Genomic DNA, 16708 nt, shown 5'->3' with positions numbered 1-16708 from the left:
TCTAACAGATGAAGGGGTCCCAAGGTTTAGTCCCTGAATGTCCTCACATAACCACCACATGCAATAAATTAACTTCCCCTATGGATCTCAAATATGTACTATTTTGGATAAATTAAGAAAATAGTCACAGAAATAATTTTGTGTTCTGGTTCAGATAAAGAACCCAGGTTGAGAAAGGCTGCTGCAGGCTATTTAACATGCCAGATTTTCTTTGGGAGTGAAAAGGCTAGGATAGGTGGATAAGAAGGTCTGATGAACATTTGATTATAATTAACGATTAAGAGGTGGTAAGGTAAAAGCACTAAGCCCTCTTGATGAAAAATAGATTGGTTAACTCTGAGAAGCAGAACTATTTGGAGGGGTAGGGCAGGATACTATTTTAGAGATTTTGGAATACTATTTGACACTTTTACTATGTACACGTATTTCTTTGACAAAGTACAAAGAGGATAACAGAAAGAGAAACAGTGCTACTGTATTAAAATACTGAGTTTATTTCACATGTATATTTTTGTCTCCCCACCATTTCCATTTGTCTGACCACCACTACTACTATGTCCTATCATAACATTCCATACATACTTAAAACCAAGCAAAGGGTGGAGTTCCATCTTTAAAAACTAAACAGGCATTTTGGACAACACATTCTTGGCAATGGAACCTGGACAACATTTATCAGACACGGTAGGGAAAGTTCTCACTCTGCATTATAAAAAGGACAGCCAGATATCAACTGTTACAGAAATGAAATAAGACGGAAAATTTTAACAAACTGTTTAAACTATTTTCTTAAAGAGACTTCCTCCACTGCCAGAGATCTTGAATAGCCTGGAAAAAAAAAAAGAGAAAAGAAATGTGGTTAAAAACCGCAACACTTCATACACACCAATAAATTAAACCACGTCTCTGTACAATTCAACATATCTATTTTTCATTCTACCACCAAAAAGGTTCACTCTAGATAATTAAGAACTGATTTCAAGGAAATTTATACTTAGGCATAATTTAATTTCAAATACTTCGATACAGGCATAAAATCATGTGATTTTTGTACGCAAAGTCACTTTTATACTAATATACATTTAACAACTTAGATATTTAGTTAAGGAAACAAAGACCAGTTAGGCCAATGTTGCCTCCATGTTATCTGCTTTCAGGCTGCCAGATTTAGAGAAAAACATGCACCTGTACACGGCACACATAAAAGTAAGTACACTTATCTGAAATAAACTATATAAATATACCAAAGTTACATCTTTTTTTACCTCTAGTTATATTTCCCTGATGATGTGGGATCTCAACAGTTCCTTATTTTGCATAATAAAATTCCTTAATTACAGTCTTATATTTTGTTTACATTTTAAGTTTATACAGTGGTCACATCCAAATTATTTCATTAATGAGAACACATACTAGCATTAGCATTATGAGACACTATATATATTTAACATGTTCTGCCATATTAGCTACTCAGACAAGCTCTTCTGCTTTGCTGAAACACAGAACACCATCTTCCATGACTAACTTGCTTTTCCATTCTTCAAGTCTAATGATTTAAAATATTATCCAGGTCTTCCCTGGTGGCACAGTGGTTGAGTCGCCTGCGGACGCAGGGGACACGGGTCCGGGAAGATCCCACATGCTGTGGAGTGGCTGGGCCCGTGAGCCATGGCCGCTGAGCCTGCATGTCCGGAGCCTGTGCTCCGCAACGGGAGAGACCACAGCAGTGAGAGGCCCGCGTACCGCAAAAAAAATAATAATAAAAAATAAAAATTAAAATAAAAAAATATTGTCCAATGACCAAAAAGAAGAGATCCCTCATCAATTTCTACATCCCTCTTCAACATATAATTCATTCTACTTGTTCTCATGCTGGTATTTAGTAACATCCATGTAAAAGAGCCAAAATCTTCAAGTGATAAAAAACATTTCAAATGACAATCATGTAAGTGCAGTATTAATTATCTACTTCAAGTTGGTGTTTCTTTTCCTATTCATGAATAATGCCTCTTAAAAAAAAACAGTCTTGATGTTTTTGTCAACCGTTCAAAGGATTCAACAAGTTCTTTTAAAGCAATGGAGAACTTCAATGACTTTTCTCTTCTTTTAATTTACGTGGTCCTACTGCTGAAGAGACATTTAAATAAGCAGGTTTCACTCAATGGATTATTTAAAAGAACTTTGGGGGCCTTTTCTTCAAAGTGTTTCAGTGCTTCAAATAAATAGGATTTTCTTAAATACTGTTTTTAAACACAGCCATTGGATTTCAAATGCAAGAGAACTGAATACCATGTCAACAAATATCAGTCATTCACTAATCATTACGTTGAATACAAATACTGAAGAACATTTTCATGACACTCTAATGTAAAAAAAAAAAAAAAGCCAGATGCTACTTGACTTACGTATTATATAGAATATTGAATGGGACAGAAAACACCTTCGAATACATCATGTTTTGCTTCAACTTCGAGTAAATACTGCTTGCACCTTTATATAAACATTCAGCAAGGTTTTTATCTGTAGTCTTTCCACAAAAGGCAGTACAGTTTTTTTCATTAACTCTTTAAATTCAAGAGTTTCTGCAAAAATTTGCTATTATTTCTCAGGTTCCATCTGGATTTTATTAGCCAAATCCTCATAAACAACTCTTTTGCAGAAGATAAACTGCACAAGTAATGGGAAGGTATTTTACACATTGTGATTACTTACATCTGCAGCTATGCCATAAAAATGTGACATATTCAGTGTTTTGATAATTTCATAATACTAAACTGAGATATATTTTTTATTATTGCAGAAATTTCATCCTGGCACTTGAAAACAGCTTTCAGTTTTTAAGTCAGAAAATATTTCTGATAGCAGTGAATTCAGTCATTTTCAGCTGCAAGACTGACGTTACGCTGTTTGGAAGGCCCTTGCAACTTTAGTTACTTTATCTTCACCTGAATTTTTCTTAATCAAAAATTTTATTTTACCACTTCCTTTGGTATTAGCTGAAAAAATTATATAGCTCTTATGCTTACCTGTTATAGATGATGGTTTATATATCTCACTTTCTACCATTTTCAATACTGAATTGACAATTACACACTGCATAGTTTTAAAAGGACTTTTATGTTTACTAAATGTCCGCAGAAAATTCACATAATTTACACTGGCTTTTTGGGATTCAAATATACACAAAAACAGAATAGCAACGAAAAGAATCGAAAAGATTGAAACTGGTCATCTCGTGACCACAACAAGGCAGGCTGAATTCACAATAAACAAGTAAAGAGTATTAAACCACCGAAAGGGTTTCAAACTGAGAAAAATAGCGCTGCCATTTTAAGTGATTTAAGTACTAAATACTGTGGTAGAAAAAGATCTCTAAATAACAAATTTAATTTATTGAAGAAAGCTGAATACAGGAGACTTAGGGAGCGCTGACAAAAACCATTAAACACAGAATATGTCCTGTATGTACATGATGCCTAGCAACCCTGTGTAACTGCTTTTACATTTTCCTTTACAATCTGCGAGTCAGCAACTATAAATAAGACAGTAAAAATAAAATTTATTTTTAGAATAAATAGAATATTTATTTAGAAAATAAAAATTTTCTTCTATTGACAAAATACCTTCTTCACATTAAGAAATACAAGATCTAACTCAACTGATTTTACACTTCGGTTGATTTCAGCAAAATGTGCTTCTCATAACATCTATGGAGAAAATCATCTCTGCCAACTCACAAGAAAGCAAAGAACAGACTGACCCAAGTAGCCAAATGGAGCAGCAAGGAAAACCGCAGCTCATTTCCTTAGCCAACATAGTACCAAAAGCAAAACTGAGTTCAGTAACCAAGAGATAATTTACCAACTGTATAAAAGCTGGGAAAAATGTACTAAAAAAGTTATCTCCTCAGTCTCTGCCAACTAAATTCTTAAGAGTTTCCATGTATTTAATCTGAAGTATTGTCTGTGGTTAGGAACATTTTAAAAGAAGCCAACACCTAAAGAGACTAAACAAATAGCCATAATAAGTCACAATAAAAATTTTGGATTTGATCATGTCTCCAACAAAGTTCAGTTACCTCCTGGTCAGTCATCCGGAAACAATTCTTCACATAATTGATGAATTTGGCTTCCACTTTGGGAAGGGAACCACCCTATTGAGACAAAAGCATTATTAAGGGTAAGTATAGAAACATTGTTTTTGAGGGAGATTGTGAGAAATTCCTCAAAGATTTGAGTGCTGTTTATTATATGGATCATTGTGATTCATTCCTTGTCTCTTCAACTCCTTCATTTTAATACTGAATAAATCCTTTTTTAGGCCTAGAAAGACATGTTTGTATAACATATTAGGACCTAGGTCTTCCACAAGTACTCTCGTACTGAATAAGGTTTGTCCAAGTTTCAAATTCCCTGCCCCCACCCAGCCACTCTAAAAACACGAAGTATAAGCTGTGCTTGTGATTCTTCAGGAACTCAACCATCAACTTGACTACCTACTGTATTTATCTAACAAGTCGGCTTTATCACCATCCTCTACCACCCAGGACCAAATACATTTCACTAAACTCTAAACTTCGCCATTCCTTTCAATTATGGACACAGGGAAGAAAGCACAATAGTAGTAACACCAAATTATTTTCAAAGTATATGTCACCAAATATTTTCAAAAATCTTGAAATGTTTATACTTATCTCTGCTCTGGAATTACCTTAACGCACTAATTTTTTCACTTTTGTTTCCTATTTTGATAACTAAATTTTGATTTTCCTTGTAACCTGAATCTTCTGTGCATTTTAAAAGGATCAAGAAGGCTTCAGGTATGGTGTAAGATACTTAACTGCCTCATCACCTAGAAAATAAACCTCACTATAATTTACACTTTTAAATTATTGTCACATACATTCTTATTTGATTCAAATATTTATTGAGCAGCTAGGGAGATACAAAGGTGATTAAAATATGGTCAAAGAGGTGAGGCAAATGCACAAGTAATAGAAAGCAAAGTATAAGGTTCACTGGATCACAGCAGTCAAAAGAAAGTGTTTTAGGAGATCAAGAGATTGCTTCCAGCCTGGAAGGGGGGCATGGGTGGGTGGCAAATCAGGAAAGGGGATTGAGTTAAAATAGAAGACTTCAGTCTGGATTGTTGATGATACTCAGTTTGGACTATATTTGTCTCTCCTTTTCCTCTCTCCCCATCTTTGGGCTTAATTTACCAGTAGTGCCCAGGATTGTTCAATGCGCCTGCAATTAAACCAAGGAGATAGGACCACATTAAAATTAGGGGGAGGGGTATCTAAAATGTCATTTTAGAACGGTACGCAAGGGATAAAAATAAAGCAGCGATACCAGGAAGGCTAAAAGGTTTACAGTTGTACTAAAGCAAAATCAAGAAATACATTCTGGTTCTAAAATGTTAGTTTTCCAACTGACTCATAACTGCACAATGAAAGGAAATCTACGAAGCCATGTAGAACCTAGTGAGCACAGAAAAAACATAGGGAAAGGGAGTCAGTAACTTTTCCTCACCATCCCGCATTTATTCTCAGTAATTGGGGTCTGAGAATATTCACAGAATTTTAAAGTTTCTCTCAAATGTGTTTCAAGGCATTAAAACCAATTACTCCATACTCCAGAGTTCACTAAAGTTTACTAAGTACATCCCCCCCACCCCAAATCAAGCAAGGCAAGTAGGACAAAAGCTAATCCTCTTTTCACACATTTCCACTAAGACAAAAGGAGACTAAATGTAAACACGTTAGTCACTCAAAAATTCAAGATATTATCACACGTATTGCCTGGTGACATCTTGGTGCAAATGGCAAATAGAAATGACTCAATTTGTTGGAGAATGTTTCTGACTACAGTCAAACACGAGTAATTTTTTTAAAAACTACAACACCAAGCGGCCAAAGACTACTTTTCCAGCTGTTTGCAATTTTAGAAGACTCAAACGCCCTCTGCTGGTACTGTGGCATCTCATGACCAGAACAGGTGAGGGAAATGCTCTCATTTTAACATCTAAGGTAAGAATATATCTTACAATCAACTTACTTGTATTCCTTTTATAATGGAAAATAAAGCATATGTCACTTCAAATATGCAAAAAAATCAACAGAGACTATAAATTAATGTAAGTAACCAGTAATTCATTTTTGAGATAATTTCACACAAGGGCAAGTATATTAACTATAAAAAATGAGGAAGAGTCCTGTTCTAAACCCCAGAAAGGTAAAATTACCAATTTAGTTCCTTCAAGGAAGACAATTTTACTCACTTTTTCTATACTTGCTTGCATTTTTGCTTTAATGTCTTCTACAGAGCTAGGTCCTTTCGGTGTTTTAGGAGTTTTTTCCTGTTTTTTGAAAGATTCTTGACCCTGGGGAAAAAGGCGAATTTTAACATCATAAGAACTCTTAAGACCCACTCTACCTGGATTTTCTCAACAAAATTCTTACAGTCCTTTGTAAAAACAAGTATACACCAGAACTGAGTTAAATGAATTCGTGTCTCAACAACTATTTTTAAATTATTGCTTAAGAAAGGAATAGGAAATAGTTTGAGCCTGCATTTATATTCAACACAAGGTCAGTTCTACACTTAAAGTATATTATCAAAAAAAGAAACCAGAAGGTCCCCAAGAATGAAGCAACAAAGTTAACGCAGCTTGATGCCTGGGGCCCATTCCATAGCATTTAAATGATAATCTCCCAACATGCGGCCAGCACCAGAAACTGCACTATGCGATAAACATACCTTTCAACAAGCAAGAACCCTTATATGACACAACTGTTTGTACCACAATAAAAATCTTTCTGTCGGCTTTCTCCCCCATTAGAAAGCCACGGCAATATACAGTTGACCCTTGAATGTCAACAGGTGACGCCAGCCCTCCACGTGGCCAAAAATCTGTGTATAACTTGTCGGCCCTCCACATCTGTGGTTCCTCTGCATCCAGATTCAACCAAACGTGGATATGCAGTACTGTAGCATTTACAAAAAAAAAAAAAAACCGTGATAAATGGACCCATGCAGTTTAAACCTATGTTGTTCAAGGGTCAACTGTCTAACTATACGACAGTGATTACCAATAAAATAATCACATCTTAGCTCTTCGACACCAGCTACAGGCGTTCTCCAAAGACCTACCAAATTTTTAAAAGTAGATTCTTCCACAGAAGAACCTAACTACTTCAATGGACCTTGTATTTGTATGCTACCACTTACTTTTGATCTTGGTGTTGATGGTTTTGAGTCTTTTCCATTCTGGTTTGATTTTTGTGCATTTTTGGCTGGAGTATCTCGTACAGACTGCAATTACAAATTAATCTTAGTCAGTGCCCCTCCCTACATAACAGACATATTAGTACAAATAAAACTGCCCCAAACCATGGCAAAAGCAGCAGTCAGGCTAAGAGAAACAATCATTTCGACAAAAGATTACAAAAGGGTTAACAAACAGACAGAAGGCTATATAAAGAAAATAGGTAATTCCCCACTATTAGAAAAGTTTCCAGGATAGTCCTACTCAAGAAAAATTTAAAGTATGAGATCATCTTCTCCTAAGACAATTTTCAATAACCACAAAACAAGCCAATGGCAAAAATTCCCATCATTTTGTTATTAGCTATTTCTGATAATCTTATACTACTGTATCTTACTTACTTTCTTTACTGGAGCTTTTTCTTCAGCTTCCTCATCATCAAAGTCATCATCATCATCACTACAAATGAAGTAAGTACTTATTACTGATTCAATGCACTCAACAAATCTAGAAAGCTTATCCAGAAAGTGGATGAACCTACAAGTTTAGTCATTCAAAGCATGAAGAGCTTTCAAACTTTTGTGGGTTGACAAAAGAACTGACAGCACAATCTTGAACACAAATTCATTTTCACTGCAACATTATTCACAATTACCAAGTGGTAGAAGCAACCCAGGGAATTCCCTGGCAGTCCAGTGGTCAGGACTCCGCACTTCCACTGCAGCGGGGCACAGGTTCAATCCCTGGTTGGGGAACTAAGAGATCCCGCATGCAGCTCTGTGTGAGCCAACCCGCCCCCCGTCCCCAAAAAAGCAGCAACCCAAATGTTCATAAACAAATTGTAGGGAAAATGTCATATACGTATATATATCAGGGAATATGCAGTCTTAGGGAAATCCTCAAATGTAGCACATGGATGAACCTTAAGGACATTATGCTAAGTGAAAGAACAGTCACAAAAAGAAAAATACTGTATGATTCCACTTATATGAGGTATCTAAAGGAATCAGTCTTTATAGAAAGCAAAAGTAGACTGGTGGCTGGCAGGGGAGAGGTGGAAATGGGGACTTTTTGTTCAACGGTTATGGTTTTCAGTGTAACTAGATGAGCTTGAGACGTTACACAACAATGTGATTATGATTAACGCTACTGAACTGCACACTTAAAAAACAGTTAAGATGGGAAATATGGTGTTATGTTTTTTACAACTGAAAATAAATTTTTGAAAATGAAGTTATTTAAAGAAATTAAAATAAATAGAAACATTCCAAATTCATGGACCAGTAAATATTAAGGTGGCAACTCTCCAAATTAATCTACAGATTTAACACAACCCCTATAAGAATCCTAGCTGGTATCTCCATAGAAACTGATCCTAAAACTCACACTGAAACTCTAGGAACCCAAAGTAGCCAAAATCAATCTTGAAAAAGAACAAAGGTGAAGCATTCACATTAAGTAATTACAAACTAAAATCTATAAGAAGTACAAAGCAACAGAAATCAGAATAATGTTTCACCGGCGGAAGGATAGACATGGAACTGAAGAGTCCAAAAGTAAATATACATTTATGGTAACTATTTTCAAAAAGGGGGCAAAGACCATTCAATGGGGAAAAGTCTTTTACAAATGGTGCTGGGACTACTGGATATCCACAATCAAAAAAAAAAAATAAAACTGCCTCCTACCTCACAATAGATACAAAAATCAATTCAAAACGGATAAAAGGTAAGAGCTGAAACTATAAAACTTTTTGAAGATTTGGCAATGGTTTCTTAGGTCTGACACCGAAAACAATAAAAGAAATAAACCAAACTTTATGAAATTTAAGTTTTTCTGTAAAGGACCACCAACAGAGTATAAAGACAACCCATGGAATGGGAGAAAATGTTTGTAAATTCTACCTGATAAGGGATTTGTTTCCAAAATATATAAAAAGTTCTTACAGTTCAATAATACAAAACGAGTAAAAGTACTGCTACATGCTACAAGGATGAATCTTAAACACTGTAATAGGGCTTCCCTGGTGGCACAGCGGTTGAGAGTCCGCCTGCCGATGCAGGGGACACGGGTTCGTGCCCCAGTCCGGGAAGATCCCACATGCCGCGGAGCGGCTGGGCCCGTGAGCCATGGCCACTGAGCCTGCACATCCGGAGCCTGCGCTCTGCAACGGGAGAGGCCACAACAGTGAGAGGCCCTCGTACCGCAAAAAAAAAAAAAAAAAAATTGTGATAAGTTAAACAAACCAGCCACAAAAGAGCACATATTGTATGATTCCATTTACATGAAATATCCAAAACAGGCAAATCTATAAAATACAAAAAGTACATTAGTGGTTGACTAGAGCTGGGGAAGATGAGGGGTTATAGCATAGTTTCTTTCTGAGGTGATGAAATGTTCTGAAATTGGCTGCACAACTGTGCATATACACTATAAAGCACCAAACTGTACACTCTAAATGGAGGAACTGGGGGGAAAAAATCCAATCACTGGAGAAGTCCACGAATAAGTACAAATCAGCAAATGGTGGAATTGGTTTAAATTGTAATTACTTCACAAACCAAACATTATATACTGGCCAAAATGGTTTCTCTTCCACACTACATAGTCTAAATAAAAAACAAGAGTAACTTCACCCATGTGCAACCAAAGAAACACTTCTTTCCAATACAGGGGTAAAAAATCTGCTATGTTAACTGGATAAAATACCATGTAGTATACATTTAAAGGCATATAACGTCTTTTAAGTAATTCTTAACAGTGATTTGTCAATTTTGGCCCTAGCACCCAATACCTGCATGGGCTACCCCACGCTAAAAAAAAGATGACAATGGTTTCTATAAAACCACTACTGTAAGCAGTTTTATTAGGATATTCCCTAATAAAATAGGGGAAAAGGGTGTTTATGGAGAACCACCCTTTGTTTTATTTTTTAAGTAACAGATATTTTCCTGGGTGGCACCTAGGCAAATCCCATTGCCACCTCAATGAAAAACGCGGAACACTCTCCACCACCCCCTCACCTGATCTGGCCCCTGTGGAAACAACACTGAACTTGTAAGAAAGCACAGCCCATGCTGCCCCAGGACCCAGCCATAACCATGAGCCACTTGGGGAATGGCCACTCTGGCCCCACGGGGGCCCCATGCCAGCCATGCTTGAACGCCTAACATTTTCAGGGCCCCCTAAAAACTGTCCTCCTAAGTCACCCCTCATAGCTCCCTGGCCACCCAGAATAATCCACCCAGGATGTATCTGTAAGCCATGCTAACTTTTTTTTTTAACTTTTTATTTTATATTGGAGTATAGTTGATTAACAATGTTGTGTTGGTCATACTAACTTTTAATGTACTACATGGTCTTCAGCTTTTCTTGCTTACATCAACAGCAGTCAACCAACCCCATACCATACCCCTTCCATCCCCAGAACAGAACCAACTGATCTGCCTTTTATTTTGTGGGTTCCAAGCCTTCTTGGATTATGGCTTACAATTTCCACATAATAACTACTTTTAACTAACAAACCTTGGGGCTCCTCTTAACGTTTTCATTGCCCCCTAACCAATGGAATCTTCTAAGACTTGTTATCCTCAAGGGATCCATTAACTGCCTCTACTTATACATGTATCTGACTACCCTTTTTTCCCTTTTATGAAAACTTACCGATTTGGACCTTGTCACCATCTACATTTTTCATTCCTCCCTCACCACCTAACTTAAAAGACAGCTTAGAGAAAACATGGAAGACAAGAACGTAAACTATTTACACTGTAGCTACATCAGGAATTATCCCCATTTTAAAGACAGGAAATCTTCCAAAGCTCAGGCATACTCAAGTAGTAACAAACACCAACTATACTGAGTTTGTTTATAAGTTTAACATGCAGGTAATTTTGAATTTTGTGTGTGTGTGTGTGTGTGGTATGCGGGCCTCTCACTGTTGTGGCCTCTCCCTTTGCGGAGCATAGGCTCTAGACGCACAGGCTCAGTGGCCATGGCTCACGGGCCCAGCCACTCCGCGGCATGTGGGATCCTCCCAGACAGGGGCACGAACCCGTGTCCCCTGCATTGGCAGGTGGACTCCCAACCACTGTGCCACCAGGGAAGCCCCCTGAATTTTTTAAGCATTCAACTCTTTCCTATTTTCTGCTTCCACTGTCATGCTCAAAGGCCTTTTTAAAGGGCTACCAGCTTGGCTAGTTGAGGTCACTGAAAACCTACTTTGCAGATCTGATCTTCAAATTAGTGCATGTTCTCTCAGAGTCTTAAGATTCCATTTCAATTGTTTTCAGTAAATATATATTGGACCAACCTGAGAACTCAAGAACAAAGCTGACAAGCAATTAAAAATTCAATATTAATAAATTTCTGATATGGCTGCATATAGGAAAGACTAATTATGAGGAGCATTTTATTCCATAGCGTGTTTGTAACTTTACCATAGTCTGACCTAGTTTAACAAACATATCAAATCTTGTTTACAACCAAATTTTAAGTTCTCCAGCAAAATCCTATTCTCTTTTAGAATCTAATTTTCTCATAAGGACCAGGACAACCATATGCCAAAATCCTTTGTGGGGAAAAAAAATCCTCAAGTGACAACTTACAAAATGAATATAGCTGGAACTATTCAGATTCTCTTTATGCCCAACCCATTTATTATAAACTGTTCAGCGTAAAATACACCAGACTTAGCATACAGTAATGTGTCCACTAAACCTTCCTCAGAAAAAAGGCACCTAGTCAAATACACCTGGGAAGTGCTGCATATTCCATCCTTTAACTCAGCTCATTTAACACAAACTGACAACCACTAATCATGATTTTGGTAAATCATTTTCATAACCCCCCATACAACAATGTCAGGTTTCTAAGGGCACACTACTTACTCTTCATCATCATCATCGTCGTCATCATCATCATCTTCATCTTCATCAGCAGCAAGTTTTACTTTTTTCTTAAAAAAATAATTGGACACACACTCGTAAGTAAGTACTAATCCAAACTACCAAACTAAAGGCCAGAATAAATTATGTATAGTAAATTGCATCTGTACCTGTGGAACCTTGCTACCACTTCCAGGGGCAGAACGCTTTCCAGATATACTTAGGAGCTTCACATCCTCCTCCTCTTCATCTTCTGACTCTGCATCTTCCTCCACAGCTAAAATAAAATTCTTTATTAGCCACTATTAAAATTCAACCAACAGCAAGAACTCAGAAAAAAGGGCACTGATAAGACACAGTAATGAGTATTTTAAAACTCAGATTCTATTAGAAAAACAGTAAAAATAAAAAAAAAACAAAATTTTTTAAAAGGAATTTGGTGGACTAATACTCATTACTAGGTTTTACATGCAAAACACCAGGCTTTTCTAGTTATAAATTACTAGATTCTCTCTCTCTTTTTTTTTTTTTTTTGGTGGTATGCGGGCCTCTCACTGTTGTGGCCTCTCCCATTGTGGAGCACAGGCTCCGGACACGCAGGCTCATGGGCCTAGCCGCTACACAGCATGTGGGATCTTCCCTGACCGGGGCACGAACCCGTGTCTCCTGCATCGGCAGGCGGACTCTCAACCACTGCGCCACCAGGGAAGCCCCTAGATTCCCACTTGAACCTATTACAGACAGCCGTACTAGAACTAAGCATACTTTATAAAGTCCAAATTGGGAACAAAGTAACTGCATTAAAAATAAGCATCATAACATAAAAATAACACACCTACTAAGTGCTGTCCGCTAATATGCACAGGCCCTGAACCACACTTCAACCGTAAGACCACAGGTGGTGTTATTTCAAAGCCCCCAAGGGAAACCTAAAAAGAAGAAATTATAAATCACTAAATATTGTGGGGGAAAAAAATGGTTACATGTTAGGTATAAAATCTATTCATAACTTAAAAATGTTTCTGAACAAGCAAACCCATAAGCCAAATGAACAAATCAGTGAACCTGTTTTTTCCACCTCTGATAAACAAGCAGCTACCACCGCGATGATCAGTCAACACCAGTGACAGAATATGCAGCTGTGACTACTAGGAAAAAACCAAACCAAATTCCCCAATCTCCCTGTAACCTAAATGACGCTCACCTAAGGCAACAGAATTAGAATTTGACATAAAATCCAAAGTGTAAATGTGCCCTTACCGTTGGCTGCACAGACATTTTCAAAGTTGCCAGTGTTACTTTAATTGGACTGCCTTCATAATTCATTGCCTCTGCTTCGACAATGTGCAATTCATCCTTTGCACCAGCCCCTAAACTGACCTGTGAATAGAAGAACAGTACTTCAACTTAAGTTTCCACCATTTTACAACCCCCCCAACCAGTTGTTTTAAAAAATCAGAACAATTATAAACCTTCATTATTACCACTGATGGGAAACTGACTTGAGCACAATGTTGTTTTCAAGTTTTATGTGACTTTGACAATTTCTCATATTTGGTAAATCTTAACAATTACATAAAAATGCATTTGATGACAAAGATGTTTATGTCATCACCCACGCCTAAGTACAAACCACCTTTTACTGGCCACCTAGAAGTTAAGTAGTAGGCTATAGGCTAGTGTCTGTGGAGAACAAATAAGATTTATATTTATCACTACCCTGAAGGGCATTTTAATACAACTGTAGAAGCGAAGAACATAAATAAGGAAAGAAAAATACTGCTGTAAAATAAGTATTAATCCACACGAATAGGAACTAAGAGACTGAAATCAAGAAATGTTAAGTAGTTTATTTTGAAAAGTTTAAGTACCGTTCTTAAAGATAACTGGTGCTCATTTTCATCATTATCCACCTTAAAGTGATAATCTTTGTCGGCCTTTAGTTCACAACCTGTAAATGAAGAAAAAATTCAACTATAACAAGGAGAAAAATAACACTAAAAATTCAGTGTGTGTAACCAAAAAGTTAACTTGTGAACTAATTTTTACTATTCTAGCTACCAAAAGGCAAGGCAGAAGTACCTCTTCCTGGATTTCTTGAACACAAAATATGAACAGCAAATAACATCCATACAGAGCTTTATAAATTCCACTTCCCACTACATTATTTTATGCTCAACTACACTACTATTCTCATGTAGAAACAGAATGAAAAATTTAGTAAACCTAGAACTGAAACCAACCCTAACATACAATGTTGATAAAATCCCATATATATATATATATATATATATATAAAATATATATATATTATTTTAAAGCTGAATTACCTACCAAAACTCTCAGGTGCCAAATTTAGAAATGACAATGGTTACACAAACACCTACATCAACAGCTTGCATTTACAACAGAAAAACTACAAATGTAAAAGAACTAAAACTCATTACAGGGGTCAACATTCCATCTTCGAAGTAACAGAAATGATGTACATTAAATTCTGTTCAGAAATTATGTTTAAGACAATAGAAATATCCTAGGGATACTTACAATAGCAAGAGTTAACGCAAAAATTTTGATATAAATTTTGATGTAAACTGATCAGAAACGCCAGCTTTTCAAAATGCTAGAAATAAAAGCCTTAATGCATAGTGCATGTTACTACTACCATTCATGAAAAAGCAAATTGTCTTAAATACCATGAGAATTAAACTTTATTTAATTTAAATAGTCCCATTTAGTTGTCACCTAATAGTTACTGGAATAGATGCTTAACTGTTATTGCTCAATTAACAAATCTCAGCATAGTATATAAGGAAACAAAATTAATTTGGGGCAGGATTTGCACTTACTTTAAATTAAAGCCTGACACAAAGGCTTCAACAATTCAGTTTAGTGAGACTGAAAAACCAACGAAGGCCCCTTAGTATGGTACTTGGTGTGCTCGAGGGGGGAAATTCCAAAACCCTGGCATAGAATTACAAGTTTAATTGTAATTCTGGCCTCCGCCAGTCTCCCTCCCTAGCCAGCCCCCACCCCAAATCATTTGTAATGCATCAGATCTGGAGGCAAGGGTCATGGGGTTAGATGTAGTCTCTTCCTACAAGTGCAACCTTCGTTAAGCCACTTCGGTTCTCTGAGCGGCAGTACCTCCTCTGCGAGGTGGACGCGGTGAAACAGAAAGAGGATTCTCTAAATGAGAACTACCAGCATAGATGTTAAGCACCGAACAAAAGACTTCCAAGAGTCCTGGAGCTACCAACCACTTCACCTAACATTTCCGGCCCACCAGCCTCAATGAAGCCCCAGGACCCCAGGCTCGGGGGTGACAAGACACCAGTGAGCCCCGGATGCAGCGCCCACACCCCCCTCCTTCCCCCAACCACGTGGCAACCACGTGCTCCCCAGCGGTCGCGGCCTCCTCACGCCGGGCCGGGCCGGGTCGCACCTCCCTTGCCCCCAGCAACCAGCCGAGGCACTGGGGCCGAAGCTCGGTCGAGAGCTCCTGACCCTGAGGCCTGAGGACAACGCCATGCTCAATTGTTCCTCTCGTCCAGAAAGGAGGCCCAAGCCTCCTCACACCACGAACCCACAAAACCTCCTACACCACCAACGCGGAGCTCAGCCTCAGGCACCCGCCCGGAATGAGAAGCCTACCAACTCACAAAACCCCAGAAAATAATTGTGCCCGGAGCTCCATCATGGGCCCCGCGTAACGGCCGAACCCTCAGCCGGTCGGTTCCACGTTACCTCAGGCCCTGGGCCTCGGACCGCTGACGCCTCAGCCTTCAGGCCGCCCCTCCTTCCCACCCCCCTCCGTGCTTCCGGCTCGCCCCTCCTGGGTCCCCATCCTGTAGGCGGCAGGACCCCGTCTGCTCGCTTCCCACTCCCTCAGGCCTCCAGCCTGCTTAGCTTTCCTCGCTAACCCAGGCCTCAGTGGGATCCCGCCCCCCCCCACCAAAGCCTGCAGGCCCTGCTCGGCCTCGCTCCAACCCCCCAGCAGTTACCGAAAAGATAGTTCTGGGGCCTCAGGGGGCTCATGTCCATGTCCATCGAATCTTCCATGGGTTGGTGGCACGCACTTCGGTGGGAGAGAAAGTGGACGGAGATAAAAGACTACCGTTCGAAGGAACAGTCACGCAGGACGGAATCAGACCAGGGAAAGGACGCGGGCTCCCTGCGCACATATATAGCAACCTGGAGATCTCGCGAGACCTCCTTAAGTCCCGTCTCCGCGCCTGTGCTCCGGAGCCCCCCTCCCCGCACGGTCGCCCTCTCGCGCAAGCGCTCTTCAACCTCACTCCTTTCTACCTCGTCCCCCACCTCCTCCAGGTACTTCGCGGGCTCCCACCGAGCACGCGCACTCGTACCCCGGCCCCACCCCTCCGCCGCAGCCGCCGCCTGTGCGCACGCGTGCTTATCCCCGGTAGCGCGCGTTCCCCGCCTTCTAGCCTTCCACGTCCTCTCTGGCTCAGGCGCGCGGGCCTTGCTAGAGGAGACTGCGCAGCCCACCCTGCAAAATGGCGACGGTAACAGTTAGCTGTGTTAGGTACGGAGGG

At 39.0% G+C, this 16708-nt stretch overlaps 1 protein-coding gene across 4 annotated transcripts; it reads right to left on the bottom strand.

Annotated features, from left to right (window-relative positions):
* Positions 1–478: 478 nt before the first annotated feature.
* On the bottom strand, positions 479–16326 carry NPM1 (nucleophosmin 1). 4 transcript variants are annotated; one of them, XM_079917165.1, is made up of 11 exons: positions 16157–16324; positions 14024–14103; positions 13413–13532; positions 12988–13081; positions 12323–12429; positions 12156–12223; positions 7668–7725; positions 7230–7313; positions 6280–6381; positions 4079–4153; positions 479–828 (listed from the first exon to the last, which is right to left on the bottom strand). In XM_079917165.1, the coding sequence occupies exons 1-11, from the start codon at positions 16212–16214 to the stop codon at positions 790–792; spliced, it is 885 nt and encodes a 294-aa protein (XP_079773291.1). In that variant the 5' UTR covers positions 16215–16324; the 3' UTR covers positions 479–789. The 4 variants fall into 4 exon arrangements, with proteins under 4 accessions (XP_079773291.1, XP_079773292.1, XP_079773290.1 ...); XM_079917166.1 differs by lacking the exon at positions 479–828 and adding an exon at positions 840–2490 and having other exon boundaries at positions 16157–16325; XM_079917164.1 differs by lacking the exon at positions 479–828 and having other exon boundaries at positions 2512–4153; positions 16157–16326.
* Positions 16327–16708: the final 382 nt, after the last annotated feature.

The sequence above is a fragment of the Stenella coeruleoalba genome, assembly GCF_951394435.1.
Source record: "Stenella coeruleoalba genome assembly, chromosome: 3".
NCBI lineage: Eukaryota > Metazoa > Chordata > Mammalia > Artiodactyla > Delphinidae > Stenella > Stenella coeruleoalba.
Note: the sequence above shows the minus strand (reverse complement) of the source record. Positions and strands in the feature narration are given on the sequence as shown.